The sequence below is a fragment of the Pan troglodytes genome, chromosome 12 (assembly GCF_028858775.2).
Source record: "Pan troglodytes isolate AG18354 chromosome 12, NHGRI_mPanTro3-v2.0_pri, whole genome shotgun sequence".
NCBI classification, from domain to species: domain Eukaryota; kingdom Metazoa; phylum Chordata; class Mammalia; order Primates; family Hominidae; genus Pan; species Pan troglodytes.
In genome coordinates this window covers 76,144,287-76,162,669 of record NC_072410.2, presented here as the reverse complement: position 1 = coordinate 76,162,669, position 18,383 = coordinate 76,144,287, and the positions used below count along the sequence as shown (strand labels likewise).

Below are 18,383 nucleotides of genomic sequence, written 5' to 3'. Positions count from 1 at the left end.
TTACCTTCAATTTTACAGAATATTTCTGGTGGATATAGAATTCTAGATTGACAGTGCTTTCTTTTTCTTTTATCACTTCAAAGACGCGATTTCATTAAGTTCTAGTTTGCATTATTTCTGAAGAGAAGTCTGCAATTATATCTGTCTTTGTTCCCTGTATAAAATGTGTCTTTTTTTCTCTTTCTGCTTTTAATTTTTTCTACTTATTACTGGTTTTCAGTGATTTAATTACAAAGTGCCTCGCTTGATATGGTTTGCTTTGTTTTTCTCCTACTTTGGATTTGTTGAGCTTCTTGGAACTATACGTTTACAATTTTCATGAAATTTGGGACTTTGTTTTTGGCCTTCAAATCATCACCCTTAATCCTTTTCGAGGACTCCAGTTTTTAATATCATCTTAAGGTGATTGAGGCTCTGTGTTTCTGTGTTTCTTTTGTTTCCTTTCTCTCTGCTTTAATTGGGACAGTTTCTATTGCTATGTCTTCAGTGTCACAGATATTTCATTCCACAATGTCTAATCTACTGTTAAGTTCAGCCACTGAATTATTCATTACAGGTGTTGTATTTTTTAGCTCCAGAAGTTCCATTTGGTTATTTTCTATATCTTCCAGTTTTTTCTTCACTATGTTCATGTTTTCCTTTAAATCCTTGTGTTTATTTTAATTTTTTAAGTCCTTGTCTGCTAACGTTACTATCTCTGTCATTTTTGGGTTTGTTTCTATTAAATGATTTTTCTCCTGATTTTGGGTTCTATTTCCCTACTTATTTGCATATCTAGTATTTTTAACATTCTAAATTTAATGTTGTTAAATGTCTGTATTGTGTTGTTTTAAAAATGGTAAAATTTGTTTTGTCTGGCAGTTACGGCAGTAGCGGATGAACTTCCTCTTTTTGAGGCTGCTTTCTAAACCTTGTTGGAGGAAGTCTAGAGTTACCTCACTTTTCGGCTTAGTTAGCCCTTCTACTAATGCCTTACCCTTTTGGGATTTCTACTGAATTCCCTGGACAGTCAGCAAGGTTTCTTCACATTGGCGAGTTGAAACTCAAACATTGCCCAGTGAGCCCTGGGAACCAATCAGCTCACAGCTCCACGGTAGTTCTTTGCATCGCACTGTGAAGTTTCACCTTATGCATGTGCAGCTTAGTATTCAGCAACAGATTCACAGGGATTCCAGGAGCCTGTTTTGCTGTTATATTCTCTCCTTTCTGATACTCTGCCTTGAAAAGTCTGCTCAACTATCTCCTCAACTCAGCAAGACCACTATGCTCTGCTTGGGTTCCCCCTCATTGTGCTGCAATTTAGACAGCATTTTTCAGCAGAAAGTTAGAGTGATAGGGTTTGCCCCATTTGTTCCCTACTTTCAGGAATCACGGTGCTGTGCTACATGCTGTTCAATGTCTGAAAAGAGAGGTTTCACATATTCTGTTCAATTTTAAAGTTGCTCACATTAGAAAGGTACAGCCAATACCAGCTATTTGGGTATGGTAGAGGTGGAAATCTCTACTCCCTCTACATGAAGCACATTAATAAAGTGATCTGCTTCTCCAGTCTCTTCTCAGGAGCCTGGGTTGCAAGCAACAGAAGCTGTTTGTGGCTGATTAAACAGAAAGAAATCTTAAAAGGATCACAGGCAGGTCACAGGATTTAGAAAGGCTAGAGAAGCTGCTCAAGATAGAAACAGCGTCCGACACATGACTCAGGAACTAATTTGATGAGAAAACCACTTTCAATACCATTGCTTTCACCAAACCCTAGACAACTCATGTGTACAGTTGTCACTTCTGAACCAGGAACTCAATTATACCACAACCAACACCACTGCCTGCCCTGATGTGCCACTTCCTGGGTCAGGAACTGAATTGTGTACCCACCACTAAAGCTGCAGCCTCCAGAGACAATGTGCCCTGTATTTAACTCTAGCTACACTAGCTTTTAAGTCTGACAAGGAAAGCAAGAGTCTGTAATTTCGGCTTCTATAAGGAAGGGATATTCTTTTCTTCCCACCAAGGCTCACCATGTAGAAGATTCTTCAAACTCAAAATGTGGTTCTGATGTCCAGTGGCCAAAACATCCACTATGGAAGAACAACTCTGTGTGAGTCTTGGGATGGTTTTCTGGCACTCTTGGTTCTGAAACATAAAATAAAATCATTAATTTCATTTTTGGAGGAGGGATCTGTGATCTAGCCTCCTTTGGAGCCTATGAGAGGAGACCACTCCTAAATCATGAGTATTCCATACCAGCAACCTCTAAGGAAGTGTCCTTTCCTATAGTTCAGCAATGGGTGGTGATGCCATCAGTTACAATGACTAGTCTCCCGACCTTAGGTTGCAGCAGAAAACAGTTAGAAATGAAAATGGCAAAACATTAAGAGCACTTGAGCCGAAGTTCTCAGAGGCTGGGCCATTCTTCTGAGTTTCTGGTATGTAATCAACTAGAAAAAGAGATCTATGTACATTCTAACTGGGAATGAAAACCAGGCAAACCAATCCTACTGGATTTATTTATCAGTGTGATCATTAGGAACCAGTGACCTTTAAGAAATTGTTGTGGTGTTTAAGTCATTAATACCTACACTGGAGTGCAAAGAGAAGAGGGTGCCAATGGGAGGTTTTAGTGGCAGGGAGAAAAATAGGGATAGGGATAGGTAGGGCATGTGGCAGGATGCTGCAGGGAAGGCCAACAGGCACCCTGGGGAGTGAAGAGGCTGCAGTGTGAGGATTCTGGGCATTGTGGTGGGAAGAAGCATAACATAACAGCAGGGCAGCACCAGTGTTAAAGAATGCCCATCATTTTATCTCCTTACCAGTGACTTCTAAGAAGATGGTTCACAGAGGGAGAAGAATACAGGCCAAAATTTGGGATTCAGTCAGTATGGACTCCTGTATTGACAATCCACCTGAAATTTGGAACAAATCACAGATTAGATTTGGAGCCATCTCATCTTCCTCTCCTCTTAACATTTGCCTCTCTCCTAAACTTCTTTTTTTTTTTTTGAGACAGAGTCTTGCTCTGGCGCCCAGCCTGGAGTGCAGTGGCACCATCTCAGCTCATTGCAACCTCTGCCTCCCGTTTCAAGTGATTCTCCTGCCTCAGCCTCCCGAGTAGCTGGGATTACAGGCACCCGCCACCACGCCTGGCTAATTTTTGTATTTTTAGCGGAGATGGGGTTTCACCATGTTGGCCAGGCTGGTCTCAAACTCCTGACCTCAACTGATCCTCCCATCTCGGCCTCCCAAAGTGCTGGGATTACAGGTATAAGCCACTTTGCCTGGCCGCTCCTAAAATTCTTTATTTCCAGTGTAGCCAGGGGAAGGCCTAGGAACGTTGACCCTTAGGCAATAATGTAGATGTATATTGCTGGTTGCCTCCTCAGCACGCATTCCCCCAAACTTGTCACCCACTGTGCAGAAACCATAGAACCTGGGTAGGTGTGAAACCCCAGCCCCTGTGGGGGCAGGGCTGATATGCCCAATTAGGATAGTCCCAACTCCTTGCCATAGTGATGGTTTTAGGGATGGACAGTAGCCCAGGCCTAAGGCAACAGTCACCTGACAGTTTACTACCCACCATGACTGGTTCAGGGATGAACTAAGTTGAGCTAATCAGAAGAAGTTCAAGACTTTGTTCAATGAGTGGGTCAAGAGAAGCTCTCTTTCCTTCTGGAAAACATGGTATATGGAAGGTGATGCCTGGACTTGGTGCAACCATTTTGCTTCCAGGAAAGAAGGTATGCTGAGTAGAAAGTTGACCCATAGAGAAGAAGAAAAACTGAGAGATGTACAGAAAAAAAAAAAAAAAGAGTTCTGATCAATTCATGCCTGAAGCTTGGACTGCTTCTGGATTTTTCCATAACAGAAGTCCATACACTTCCCTCATTGCTGAAGCTGGTTCGAGTTGAATTTTCTATGACTTGCAACCTAAAGCATCCTAGCCACAACACCAAATGATCCCTTGGAGTCCATTTTTCCATTTCCTAAGCAGACATGAGGGAACACACAAAATGATGCAAATGAATGTGTTTTAGAACATACTGTCCTCTAGAGTTCTAATCTCAGCTTGATTTAGACAGTCAGTTGCGTGGTTAGGAAACAATCGGAGATGGAAAGGCTCAAAAAGCAAGGAAGAAGTCCAAAGAAGAAGTGGGAAGATAACAACAGAGGACATTAAAAAGAAAAAAAAAAAGTAGATGAAATCATAATGTAGATGTCTCACAGTTATCGTAAAAACCTTGTTCTCTCTCGCCTCCTCTGTCATCCCCACATCCCCACACTGCTACCAAGCCCTGTGGATTCCATCATCCAAATCTCCCTGAAACCCACTGTCTCCTCTTCATGTTCACTGCCATGCTTGGGTCAGACTGTTGTGATCTGTCTCCTCCTGGCTCTTTCTGCCTTCACCCTTATCCTTTCCAAATCCATTTTCTATGAGTCTCAGAGTGACCTTCCCAAATGACAGGTCCAAGCTTGTCATTTTTTTACTCAAAAACTTTTGATACCTTGTCAGTGTGGAATATGTCAAATGCATTAGCTTTGAAGAGAGATGATTTTGAAACCTAGCTCTGCCACTTACCAGCTGTGTGATTTGGGGCAAGCTTCTTAATCTCATCATCTAATGTGAACTATAGATATAATATTATAATAGGATTCCTTTGGTTACCAGTTACAGAAAACTAACCCCTACTCACTGGGCAAAAAAAAAAGGGGAAGATTTATTAACTCAAATGACCAATCAGAGAACAGTTGTGCAACAGGATCTCGGGGGTGATGTAAATTAGTAACTCACAGATGGCCTGTTTCCTCTCTGCCCTTTGTGATGGGGGAGTAGTGGTGGTGGTGGTGGTGGTGGTGTTCTCTCTCTCTCTTTGCTTCTCTCTGCACTTTAGCTATATTTCCTTGGACTGGCTACTTTGTGAATGGCTGAAACATAAAATGACCCACAGCTTCCAGGCTCACATCGCTCAGTTTAGTTAGCAAAAGAGGAGAAACTCCTGCCGTGAATCCCAAATTCAAAATTCTCAGGCAAGGCTTGGTGGCTCATGCCTATAATCCCAGCTTCTTGGGAGGCTGAGGTGAGAGAATTGCTTGAACCTGGGAGGTTGAGGCAATAGTGAGCTGAGACTGCACCACTGCATTCCAGCCTGGGCGACAGAGTGAGACTCTGTCTCAAAAAAAACACACAAAAAAAAATTCAGGAAAGAGTTCTAATTGTCCCATCTTGAATCAGGTGTCCACCTAGGGATCAACAGGTACCAGGGGCAGGATGTATAAGAAGACGGCAGCTTCCATTTAAACCACAAGATTACAGAGACTACATTATAAAAACATTTAGCAGAAGCAAATGGTGCTGTTCTGGATAGACAAACCAATAGATACTCTCTACAAAGTTTACAAGGTTGTTTGGGGGATGAAATAAGATGTCCTATATCAATGAGCACCAAATACCCGGGACCATAACTGGATACAGTATACAGCAGATGCTCTAGAAATTTGTGTTTATTCCCTTCATTACATCCTCGCTCCCAGAACCACTGCTTGCCTAGACAGTGCCTTCATCTTTTGCTACATAGACCAAGGTTCCCCTCTGAGTGGATGCACCCCTATGGGCACAGGGTTTGACAAACAGAAGTCACATTTGTGATAAGAAAAAAGTGCCCTTCTTGAATGAACACAGCCTTGAGCTGGGACCATGCCTTTGTAGTAAGCGTGTGGGTCAGATTTCTTCCTCAGTGGCCCCATTGGCCCTGGCCTTTGGCCTTTGTACAGTGGAGACTGCCCAACCCATGCCAGACCCTGCATTCTTCATATGGCTTTCAGAAGCTCACGGACTGCCTGCATTATATGGTTCCCAATTAAATACAAACCAGTTCCCCAGCACCACTAATCATGCACTCTGTCCACCTTACATGCCTCACCATTCCCAGGAAGTTGTGTGCTGTTCCTTCTTGCTTTGATGCAGGGCTCTTGGCCTTTCCCAGGCATTCTTACCTTACTCCCATTAGACTCTTAAGCCCCAGGTCAATGACATCACTTCTGCAAATCCTTCCTCAGCACACCTGGACCTATGTACTAATTGCCTCCTCTGCACCTCCAGAAGCCTATTCTCTATTCTCTAGCACAGCACTGCTCACACTATAGAGTGCTTTCCTGTTTGCTAATAAGTTCCTTGAATGCTTTAGCTAGAAGTGACTGTGGCTTTCCAGCTCTTTGTCCCCAGCCCAGGAATAAAATCTGGCATCTAACAGACCTCAATAAATGCTTGTTAATTGAAATATGGAATGAATTAAGTAGGGGAGGAAGGAGGGAGTACAGGAAAAAGAGTAAGAGAAGGCTAATTAGGAATTTCACTGTTCTCAGCCAGATGCAGTGACCTGTAAGCCCAGAACTTTGGGAGGCTGAGGCAGGCGGATCACTTTGAACTCAGGAGTTCGAGACTAGCCTGGGCAACGTGGCGAAATCCCGCTCTGCAAAAAAATACAAAAATTAGCTAGGCATGATGGCACATGCCTGTAATCCCAGCTACTTGGAGGCTGAGGCTGTAGAATCACTTGAACCAGGGAGGCAGAGGTTGCAGTGAGCCAAGATCATGCCTTTGCACTCCAGCCTGAGCGACAGAGTGACAGAGAGACAGAGCAAGACCCTGTCTCAAAAAAAAAAAAAAAAAAAAAACAAAGAAAAAGAAAAAGAAATTTCACTGTTCTCACACAGACCTGTGTCTGTTTCAAATTTGCACAAATAAAAGGAGAGAAGCAAGCAGACAGCCTATGGGACGCTCAGAAACAAAGTGCTTTCTATCTCCAATCCCTGAAATTTGAGAGCTTTTTCTGTAACTTTTTTTTTTTTTTTTTACCACTTGGACATTATCTTCTTTGCTCATGGGAAAGTGAGGTTTCTGTTGCGGTCTGATTGGTGCTTCCAGCTAAGGCATTCATGGGCTGACAGGGGGGCATTCTGGATAGCCCCCCTCCCCATCCCACATACACACCAAGTGGGATCAGCTCCAGAGCTCTAAGTATTCTTGGCAGTCAGTTTTGGCAACTCTGTGGGCCAAAAGAATGAGGTCACTGTCACCAATGAAGTCACCACTGCATGATTCATCGGACATCAGTTCCCCACTGGGAGTGCTATGACATTCCCAGAGCTTCTCCTACTCTTAGCTCACATTTATAGATGAGAAAACGGAGGCCCAGAGAAGGGAAGTGACATGCTCAAGGTAACACTGCTAACCAGGGTCAGAGCTAGGACCAAACTCAGCTCTCCTGGCTGAGTGCTCTCCTTTTCAAGCTCCTTGATAGACCCTCCTTTCAGGACACGAGTCCCTGCAAATGCTGCCTGAACAAATGGTCCTGCAAGCCAAGAATGGCGCAGGCCCTGCTCTCTTTCTCTCTAAGAGCAAGTAGCAGAGGCCGGTCTTGAACCAGGAACTGACCTTAAAGCACTTTTCTGCCTTCCTCAACCTGTTATTCAGTCCATACAAAATATCTTCCAGATTCATTGCATCTAAAGCAGCTAGCAATGCGCATACCTAGTCGCAGACACGCAGGGCCAAAGGGTGGGTCCTGGGGAGAGGCTCAATGAGAATCTGCAAGGAACTTACAGTGATTTCCGAAGCCTTCCTGGGAGAGTGGAAATCAGATTCGGAGTTTGAGAGTTCAGGCCTCCTGGATAGTGAGGAACGGGAATACAACAGTGAGCATTTCCCCAAGTGTGCTCCAAGTCCTTGAGTACTGGGAGCAGCTGGAAGCCTTTGGGACAACTGCTTCACCTTTCTAGGTCTCAGTTTTCTTCCCTACAACCTAAGGGTGATGGTCCAGTTGACCTCCGCGCTGCCTCTCAATGCTGCATTTTTCTAACGCTGTGAATCGATGAAAGGAAGCGATTACCTCTAGTCAGCAAGTTGAGGGGAGGGGTGCGGTGTCAGCGCAGAGTGCACCCCCGCCCCAATGCCCAGTGTTCAATGCCACATTCTTGGCCAGTGAACAGGACCTGGCCAGATGGGTATGTTCCGGCATCGCCAGGCAGAGGGGCAGGGGTTGCCGCCTCGAGCACAGGCCAAGTTTCAGAGCACTAGTGTGTATCAGTTCTCCGGGATTACAACGGAATACCTTTGAGGAACACTGGGGACCGAAAGGCGACCTCGGAGAATGTGGCCTCCAGGGGGAGCCCAGGTACATTTGCCGGGTCCGGAGCCGACGGGGTATCCCCTTTCTGGCTGGTGTGTGTGTGGAGGGGCGTGCTTCAGTGGTTCAACACGCTGTATCTCCCTTAGTCACCGGTTTCATAGTAAATGATTAAAGCTCGTGCTACGGAAGGCGTGGGGTGGTGGTGGTGGGGGGGACCACGCAATAAGCCAGGGTTCCTGCTTTCCAGCTCAAGGACCGCCACCACCCCACGCGCCTTAAATTTTTTTTTTTTTTTTTTTTTTTTTTTACCCTTTTGGTCTCTCTTCCTTGATTTCTAGTTCCGTTGTGCACTTAGAGGCCGAGAGGATGGCTCTGGCCTTTCGGGTGGAGGTGAAATATACATGTATAATTTGGCATGACTATTGCGTCATCGTGGAAGTCGTCGTGGTTCCCCGAGAGGCCTCCACGTCTTCTCCCAGCATCGGGGCCTTTGGACGCTTCCGGGCGCTGCGGGCACTTGCGCGAGGAGCCCTCGGCTCCCCAGGCGACTCCCCTCCTCTCCTCCTCCCCTCCGCGGTCCTCGGCTCCTCCTCCTCCTGCGCGCCCCTCCGCGCGGCCCTCGCAGGGAGTGTGGCTCGGGTGCGCCGGCAGGGCCGCGCGGCGGCAGCGGGCGGGGGCGCGTGGCGCGGGCCGCGCTCGGGGAGGCGCCTGGGCCCGCCCTCCTCCGGGGCGCCGCGGGAGGGGCCCGGGTTGGCGCGGGGCGGGGAGAGCCGCCTGGCCCCTCCCCTCCGCCGCCCTCCCCAAAGTTGCCGTCTCCCCCGGGGCCGGCCGGTCTTATGATCCGGCGGATCCTCCTGGGGAGGCCGGGCCGGGGAGAGGGCGCGGGCGCCGAGTGGCGGGGGCAGCGGGCGGGCGCGGCGACCGGGGCCGGGGCGGGGATCCGGGCGGCGACCGCGGCGGCGGCAGCGCCCCGGGCCCGCCGCCCCCTCCCCTCCTGCGAGGGGAGCCGCTGCATGGGGCCGGGGGGGCGGCCCTGCGGCGCGGAGCGGCGGCGACGGCGGCGGACCCCCCAGGCGGGCTGGGGCTGAGCCCGGGGCCGGGGCGGGGGCTCCGGGGGTACCATGCCCGGAGGCCGGCCGGCAGCAGCATGGCTCACGGGCCCGGCGCGCTGATGCTCAAGTGCGTGGTGGTCGGCGACGGGGCGGTGGGCAAGACGTGCCTACTCATGAGCTATGCCAACGACGCCTTCCCGGAGGAGTACGTGCCCACCGTCTTCGACCACTACGCAGGTAAGCCTCGGAACTGCTGACTAAGGGGCCGCTCCCCGGGCCGGGAACTTTGGAGCAACTTTGGCGGAGCCCCCTCGCCGCCTCCCCAGAGCGCGCTCCTCTCCCCTCCCCCGCCGCGCCCTCTGCCAGGCGGCCGGCCCCACCCCCGAAGCTTCGCTCCTGGCAACCCCTCGCCCGCTGATCCACCCCCTCTCCCACCCGCCCCCTACGCGGCTCCTGCTCCCCGCACTTCCTACCCCTCGGCGCCCTGGGCCGTCCTCCTTGACCTTCCCACATCCCCTTTCCTACTGCCCCAAGGCCCCGGGGGAAATATTCGAGGGGACCGAGCGAGACGTGGCTACGGGACTTAGGAGAAGGGGGTGGACGGCTGGGGACCACATCACACCCCGGCCCCTTGCCGGTTCACACTGAGCTGGGTGCACGGGAAAAGGGGGTGACATCTCGCGGGGAGCGCCCCCACGCCTCTAGCTGGGTTGGGAGAGGAGGGTCCGGGTGGGGAGTGAAATTGCCCCAGAGCCCAGGTCACTGTGAGCTTCTCTCCCCGCCCCCACTTCTGTCCTTGCAGTCAGCGTCACCGTGGGGGGCAAGCAGTACCTCCTAGGACTCTATGACACGGCCGGACAGGTGAGTGTCTTGGCCTCTGGCCGACGCCCCCCTCCTGTTCCCCAGTTCTTTGTGGCTGCGAAGGGCCTTTGGAAACCGAGGTGTCTAGGTGGGAGGGTGTGTCTGCGAGGGACTCCCCCTGGATTAGGTCTTTATTTCTTGTAACAAGTCAGCAAATTAGGAAAACAAACAAAACAAACAGACCCGGATAAGCCCCCCGATGTGAACCCCTGGGCTGTGAAAGTTTTTGCCTGTGTGGGTCGTTCTGTGTGGCGCCTGGTGTGTGGGTCCCAACTCCTGTTGCAAAGTGGCAGCAGCCAATCATGAAGCGCCCTTATTTTTAGTTGCAGATGACCAGGTCTCCCCCCCACAGCCTCTGTCTGGTCCCTCATTGGTGAGTGGTCTGCCTGCCCAAGGAGCCTGATTGGTGGGAAATGGCATCATCTAATATGATGGGAAGGCATTTGGTCCTGGTTATGTTTATTACAACATCATTGCTCTCTGGGACTCCAGTCCCTGAAAACGTAATTTGTGGTGTTACCAAAGGACCACAGGGAAAAAAGAAAAGAAACAACAACCATCTAGCCACTCCCTGGGGTGGGGAGGAAGAGTTAGGAGTTCAGAGTGAATCTTGGAGGAGGAGGGGTTCCCCCCGGCCCTACTTCAGAAGGGCCAGGTGACTTTGTCTGGGTTTTCTTTGGGAGAGATTGATTGTGCAGAAAGAAGATGCACACTTTGCCCTGCAGCCTCTGGCCAGGGTTTGCACATCAGAGGAGGCCAGGCTGTACTTCTAAAGGGCTAAGGTCTTCTCTCTGTCTCCCTGTCCCAGCTTCAGCCTCTTCCCAAACCCACTTTTGCTCTGGGGATAAGTTGTGTGTGATGAATTTTGTAGAATCCAGCACTATGATTAGAGTTGAAGACTCTGGCAGAAGTTTCCACATGTCATACAAACTTACATCCTTGAGAACACAGGAGCAGCTGAAAGTCTTAGAGAATGTCTTTGGGGGAAGTCCAGTAGTAGAATTTCCTTATCTGCAAAATGGGGTTTAAAAAAATAAGATGATCCCCTGGTGCAGATATTGTATGGCAAATGTTTAGCATTGAACCTGGCACACACTAGGTGCTCAATAAAGGGAGTGATGTACTTTGAAGCTTGTCTAGATTTGGATTTCAGAACTGTGATTAGAGTTTGGGTTGGATTCTGAAACATGCCTTATTGAGGGGGAGTGCCTTGATGTGACCTCTGGTTTCTAAACTGTTAGAGGAACTTCTGAAGATAGAGAACTGCTGGCAGTTCAAGGTCCCTGAGACCACCCCCTTTCACCAAAATGGCCCAGGTCAGTACAGCCAGTTCTCAGCTCTCCTGGGCCCCCATTGGTTGCCTGCCCTGTAGTCGTTATTCCTTCTACCTTCATTGGAGGATGTGGAGGGCAAGGGGCAGAGCTTGCTCAATCAACTAAGACTGACTTTTAAGTCGTATTATTGATAAACAAGAGGTTGACCTTATTGGTTGAAAAGAGGAAGCTTTTAAAAAATCGCCTCTAATTTGAACTTCTCACTACCTTCCTTTCTCTTATCTCCTTTACTTGTGACCATGATAATTTTTGACCGCACTCCCTGTTCAACAGGATGTGTGTAGTCAGAGCTGTTCTGAGCATGTTTAAACCCTGCTAGTATTTACTGAGTTTTTTCCTACATATGGGGCCAGAGGCAGCCACATGCAAATATTACTTTATTTAGTCCATAAAACAACCCCATGAGATAGGTGGTATTCCATCTTTGCGGTGAGGAAACAGGCTCAGAGAAGCTAGGTTGCTTGCCTGAGGTCACACAGCTACTGAGGGGTGTTGCTAGGATTGGGACAGGGGTCTGAATCTGCTCCAGTTTGAAGTAGTTATACACACAGGACACCATGGGAATGCTGAGATGCCACGGGGTTGATTGGATTGTTTGTGCATCCATAGTTGTGGTACCTGTAATCTTCACAGCCATTCTCTGAGTGGGTGTTGGATGGCACCTCTACAGAGGAGAGAACTTAGATCCAGAGTCACTTGAAGTTGACCCCACTTACAAAACCAGGGCTTTCCATATATTGCCGTAATTACTCTTTTTAGTGGAGGATCATAAGATATAGACCAAGCAGGATGAACATATTAGTAAGGCTCAAATACTACTGTTTTCACCCAATGCTGGACACCATTGGTGGGGCCTAGATGTGTGTTAGGCCCCATTGGTGTTTTTCCCAGTGTCTAGACTTTTGTTTTTGCATCAAAGCTAGTAATATTTTGTCTCCCAGCATTTGAGGGTTTATTACTAATAAGCAACTTAGCAATGATGAGACCAAATGGCAAGTGCCTGCTGTGTGCCTGGTACTATGTCCAGGTACTTTTGCACCTGGGGAGTGCAAAGGAATGAATTTAAAATGGGTATCTACCACAGCTGATGTCAGCAAAGGGAGAAATGTCTGTCTCGGGTCTCTGTTCATGTGTTACATAGGAGATTTCTACATTGTACTTGGTCATTAAGACCTCAGGCTTCTAGGAATCCATATCAGATTTGTCTTACAATAATAACAATGATAAATAAACATGTAAATAAAAAGTAAATAAAAAACATTAAGGGTTTATATATATATATATGTATCCGTATACACAGATACATATATATATATATATACAAATCCTTAAGCCTAGTGGGCAGCAGAAAAAGGTCCATGGGCTTTGGAACAAAACAGGCCTGGGCTCAGATCTCCACCTTAGCTAGTCATGTGATTCTAGCTAAATTATTTACCTTTGTGATCTAGTAAAAACGTGGATAATTAGAATCTGCATTACAAGGTCATAAGCTGGCTTAAACTCTTTAACATATTTAAAAGCAGCTGATACTTTGTGCATAGTGGGTGAGTGACAAATAGTACAGGAAATTATTATATTCCACTATGGGGAGTTTTGTGGGGAGAAAGGTTCACAGAGTGGAAGAGAACAGTATATTGTGCCTGGAGTTGATAGAAATTCCACTAGAATGCCAGATCCTAGAACCTTTTCAACCAAGGTGTGCAACAGCTTTGCGCATTGTAATTCCCATAGTCCCTATTGTGGGATCCATGGTTCCAAGCCCAGTGCTCCCTGCCGTAAATGCCCTGTTGTATCAGATGGTTTTCTGTCTTAAGCAGAGCCCGTATCCCCATTGATAGAAGAGAAATAGCTTAGAGTTCCATGCAGAATTTGACAGACAAGTAGGGTATGTAGGCTTCAGTTGGTTCTACTTTCAGAGGGTTAAGATGGAATGAGGCAGCTCATGGCACTACAGGGCAGTTGCCTTCTCTCCAAAATGTTCACTCATGCATGTGGGCACTCATTGTATTTCAATAACAGCAACAGTGCCTCCCTCAGTTTGGAACCTCTAGTTCACTTGCTCACTCATGGTCCCTGCCTTAACCCCAGTCAAGTTCAAAGCCATAGGCATCATTTGTCCGATTGACATATTAGGGCACGTACCAGTCAAAGGGTGATTGTTGTAGATGACCTTTGGCCTTCTAGAGCAGGCTGCTTTCCACTTGACCTCTGCTGCTATTAGCAGACAAAGAGAGAGAATGGGAGAGAGAGTGTATTGGACTTCAGTCCCCATGATGTGCACTGCCTGGGGACATCCCAGCACACTCAGAGCACCACTGCCAAAGGGAACACTTCCCCTCTGTTGGCCAAGCCCATGGGTGGTCCAGGAGCAGCTGTCACATTTTGACTGCCAAGCATTTTGGAGTGGAAGTTGACCGAGGCATCTTCCTTCTCACTAGGGGCCTTGCGTGTGTTTTGGGGGTGAGGGGTTGGCTTCCTGCCTGGGCCTCTGTGGAGCTTCTCCTTTCTTGCCCAGCCTTCAGGACTTCAGTGTAGGCTCTGCAGCAACCCCATTGTCTGCTCAAGGAGGGACTGGAGAGATGGGATTTTTCCCTCCTGCTACTGCACTGCTTGGAGCGATGGGAAGTGGAAAGAGCTCTCCCTCTCTGTCCAGACAGGCCAGTGGGGAGCTGCCTGGCAAGCTGCTCTCTAGCTGTGGGCTCCAGGCTGATCTCTTAATCCTTGGCAGGAAGGCAGAACTTGATACCCTGTAGAGGGAAGGACTGAAGCCCAGTTTATTCAGGTCCCAGAATATCCACACTCAGGAGGATGTGTGTTGGGGGTGAATTTGGGATCCCTAGAGTTCCAGATTTAGCCACTGTCTCAGTGTGTGGAAGTCAATTTGTGTGCTTTGGGATGTATTGTTTCTATGTCTGTTAACTTAAACACACAAGTTCAGGGAAGCGTCCATGACAGCTATAAATATCTTTTACGCTGGTGTCCCTTGGTGTTGCTTTTTCAATGACAAGTGAGATTTGTTTTACACTTGATATAACCCAGCAGCTGTGGCTGCCCTGCATGCCCTCTGGGTGCCCACAAGGCACTTCCCCTACAGAAGGGAATCTCCACCGGAGGCGGGCTTGGCATGCCCCACCTTCTGCATTTTAGCAGAAGGGCCTGGCATGATGAGAAAGGGGAAGGAGAAAGGGCCATGGGATCGCCACTCACCAGGCTCCTCCTACCTCCAGGCAAGTCATCCTCACAACACCCTTCAAGGTAGACTTCTCCCAGATGAGGAAATTGGGAACAAGTGGGCTTATGGGAACCAGACAGAGATGTGATTAGGAAAAAGGTTTTCTACTTTGGAGAAGGCCTGCAGGGAACATTAGTAGGGTTTAGGAAATGCCACTCACAACATCAGACTCTGGGTCCTTGTAGCCCCGTGTTCCATCCTTGCTCAGCCCGGTGAGCAGAGCCTGGGAGGAGCCCCAGGGTTCCTTCCAGGCATCAGCTGCAACAGGTGAGATGCTGGCACTGAGCATCCTGGTTTCCCTTAGTAACCTACTGTAGATTTGTCATCTGTGCATTTTGCTAACCTTTTTAGAAGCTATTTATATCTCTAGCCCGCACCGCATCACACGGGAATGCTGGTTTCCTCCTCTGCGTTGGGAAGGTGGATAGCCTTTGTTGACTCCAAAGCCTTTGCTGTGTTCGCTCCAAAGTCTGAATGCCCTGTGTTCCCCTCCTTGGGACTCTGATGTGGGTTTGGGTTATGCCAGCTTAGACTGTGGGCTGGCAGGCAGGGACTTTAGGGTGGGGGCAGTCCCCACCAGCTCTGGTTGGTCTACAATTATGCCTCATAATCGGGCACATAATCTGTGCCCCATCCCCATCCTGGACCTTTGATCTGTTTGGCTTCTCCACTTCCGTCATGATTCTCCTGAGGTTTGGTGACATTCCCACGCTTTGAACGACAGCTTCCCCACGGGTATCTCAGGCATGAGTGTTACAGGTGTGCTGAGATGCCAAGCTCTCATCTCTGAGGGGCCGGGGGAGTGACAGCCTAAGGGGGTTGAGCATGTATTGTCAGTTGCTGTGGGTGCTGTGATGTGAAAAAGGTGGGAAGCATTGCTTTAAGCCCCTCGGGGTCAGAGGCCCCATGGAGAACTGGGCTTTTGCGGTTTTGTTGTGCAGTTTGGGGTTTCAAGAGATGAGATCTAATGCTATGAAAACAAAGCCAACAAAGTAGCTCTCCACGGGGGTGTCCGTTTCCAGAAAGAGCACATGTGTTGGCAGCTGTGGGTGCTACAGAGGCCTCAGACACAGCAGCAATGCTTCAGGAGGAGAGGGACGCAGTTACAAAGAAACAAGATGGAAGACCATGTGTGGCTCTTAAAAATTAAAATTCCTGATTCTCAGCTGTATTTCCTTTCTCTCTGACAGGCTTGGCTTTGCCCTAATTTGGCACACTTGGGTCAGAGAGCAGCTTTCCTTGCCCTCAGCAATTTGTCATTCCTCTTTTGGTTTCTGAGCACAGCTGCTTTGCATGTACGGAGGCCGGGCTGTCTGAGCTCTCAGGGGTCCCCCGGCTCCCTGGGTAGAACGCTCTCCTGCCCAGTGCCTGCCAGGACCTCCTGGATGCGTTCTTGCTCTCTTCAAGAACAGTGTCTTTCTCTACCATGTTGCAGTGCTCAGCCCGGTGCCTGGTACCTTGTAGGCATGCAACAAATACATCTTAAGGCGATTCATGGCCAGGCAGGGTGGCATGTTCTTGTCTGTAATCTCAGTACTTTGGGAGGCCAAGGCTGGAGGATCATTTGAGGTCAGGAGTTCAAGACCAGCCTGGACAACACAGCAAAACCCCCACTTCTACTAAAAAATTTTTTTTTAATTAGCCAGATGTGGTAATGCATGCCTCTGTAGTCCCAGCTACTCAGGAGGCTGAGGTGGGAGGATCACTTGAGTGCAGGAATTCAAAGCTGCAGTGAGCTATAATACAAGGCTTCATTGCACTCCAGCCTAGGCAATAGAGTGAGACCGTGTTTATTTAAAAAAAAAAAAAAAAAAAAGAATTGATTCTCATTTGACTGTCAGCTTGTTTCTGCTAAAAGGTTAACCAAGGACTAAAGTCATAGCTGCTAAATAATAGCATCAGCACAACCCCTTTCCCAGGAAAGCTTCACTAATACAGTAGAAGTCTTTAAGGTTCAAACGAGAAACAGGCACATAGGTATGGGGCAGGCCACCAGTTTTGTCTTTACACAGGCCCAGGGGCCTTAGTGATCACCAGTGGGGCTGTCTGTCCCCCAACACTCTGTCTCAGACTCCGGCCGTTGCATGTTTCCTGAGACCTCTTGCTCCCAGATCCCCTGAGGAGGAGACAGGTTGGCAGTGGAAAGAGTGTGGGTTTTGGAGCCTCCAGATGAACTTCGAATCCTAGCTCTACCTCTTTGTAGCTGTGAGACATCGGCCAGCCGGCTCACTTCTGTGAGCCTCTCTTCCTTCTGTGTGAAGTGTGGAGATAATTTATACCCTGCAGCATAGCTGTAAGGATTAGAAATGATGTATGTCGTTACCCTGTAGGGCTTGGTGCTGAGAGTGCGGGCCCAGGCTAGCTTTGGGGGCTTCACACTGGCTCAGTTCGGTTGGTGTTGATTCAATGCCTGGTGTGTGTTCCCACCTTCCACAGGAGAAGGTGGGGGATCGGGCCACAGAAAGGTCCACTACACAACTGGGCAAGTTCATCGTGTGAAATTGAGTGCTGCAGGGTCCCACACAGGAAGAGGTGACAGGGAGGAGCTTTTTGGAAGATCTAGGCTTGCAGGAAGAGATGGGGGCCAGTAGAGTACTGGTTGCCAGTGTGGACCCCCACACTGGACTGCCAGGGCCCAACTTCAGCTCTGCCACTTCCCAGCAAGGGGCTTAACCTTCGGAAACCTGTTTCCTTATCTGTCAAATGGAGATTATGATAGTACCTCCTTGTGGGGTTGTTAGATATGTTGGAGCTTCCCAGCTCCTAGATAAGGGATTTCCTCAGCCCTCAGGGCAGCTGGGTAGGGCCTGGGACAAGCCATGGCTCAGGATGTCCTAGCTTGAGCAGTCTCACCTCAGGCATGCAGCAGTGGCTCCTCTACCCCACCCGATGTGTGCTGAACACATCATCTCATTTTCTCTGTGTGCCATGAGGTGAAGATTTGGGAAGCATTGACCTAAATGAGTTCCAGCAGGCAGAGGGGTGTGGAGAGCTCATATTCTGAGTGGGAAGAATAGTGTAGGGAGGAACGGCAGAGGGGGTGACCCCAAAGCATCTTTTTATGGACCCCAGATCCCTGCTATCAGTGTCAACATGTGGAGCAGGGTTGATAACTAAATTATGGAGTTTTTCACCTGGTGACTGACAACTTGGTAATTAAAGAGATATTAATCTGGTGCTGTGTTGCTGGTTGATTTTAATAGAAAGAAAATAATGTGGGGGAAGGGGTCTTTATTGCTGTCTCTGTTCCTTTTTGAGTGAATGGTGAGAGCACTGAAGCAGCCGCCTCTCCATATCCCTAGATTTTCCTGCTCTACTCAGGCTCAGGGTAGACTGAGGGGCTTAAAAGTGGCAGGCTCATCATCAAATGACATTTTTACAGCACATAAAGCATGTTGCACCTGGTACCGCCTTGAGTTCCCTCACCTGCTCTGTGAGTAAAGGAAGCCAGTGGTGGCTGTCTCATTTTGCACGTCTGGGGAGGTTAAATGACTCGCTCCAGGCCACACGGTTGGTAAAAGGCAAAGCCAAGATCACCAGGCAGGCTGTCGGACTTTAAGCCCTGGATTCTTGATGTTAAGTCACTCTCCCTAATCATCTGGCGCATGTTAAATGCCTCTTTTATCACATGCACTGTTGTTCAGCGTTTCATGTAAAAGGTACATTCCAAGCGTATCGCTTTTCTAGATAGAAGAGTTGGTGGAACATTGTGTATAGATGGAACACGTAGGGACTGCTGCTAAAACGGCTCCTACAAAAACTTCTGCCCCATGTGACGTTA

At 48.6% G+C, this 18,383-nt stretch overlaps 2 protein-coding genes across 6 annotated transcripts in view; one reads left to right on the top strand and one right to left on the bottom strand.

Moving 5' to 3' along the window:
• Positions 1–8,619, bottom strand: part of ATP6V1E2 (ATPase H+ transporting V1 subunit E2) — a 30,273-nt gene extending 21,654 nt beyond the window's left edge. Inside the window, exons 1-4 of the mRNA XM_009442424.4 lie at positions 8,433–8,619; positions 7,598–7,661; positions 2,808–2,900; positions 2,016–2,130 (exon numbers count right to left, since the gene is read on the bottom strand). The gene's annotated coding sequence lies outside the window, so the exon portion shown is untranslated. The remainder of the gene's footprint in view (positions 1–2,015; positions 2,131–2,807; positions 2,901–7,597; positions 7,662–8,432) is intronic.
• A 171-nt stretch (positions 8,620–8,790) lies between these two features.
• Positions 8,791–18,383, top strand: part of RHOQ (ras homolog family member Q) — a 41,536-nt gene continuing 31,943 nt past the window's right edge. For 4 of the 5 annotated variants that reach the window (XM_016948475.4, XM_063789884.1, XM_054677825.2 and 1 more), the window contains exons 1-2: positions 8,803–9,412; positions 9,978–10,036. In XM_016948475.4, the coding sequence (XP_016803964.1) occupies positions 9,271–9,412; positions 9,978–10,036 (201 nt within the window). In that variant the 5' untranslated portion in view covers positions 8,803–9,270. Of the gene's footprint in view, positions 9,413–9,977; positions 10,037–18,383 lie in introns of all 5 variants that reach the window. The other variant, XM_016948474.4, reaches the window with a different exon arrangement.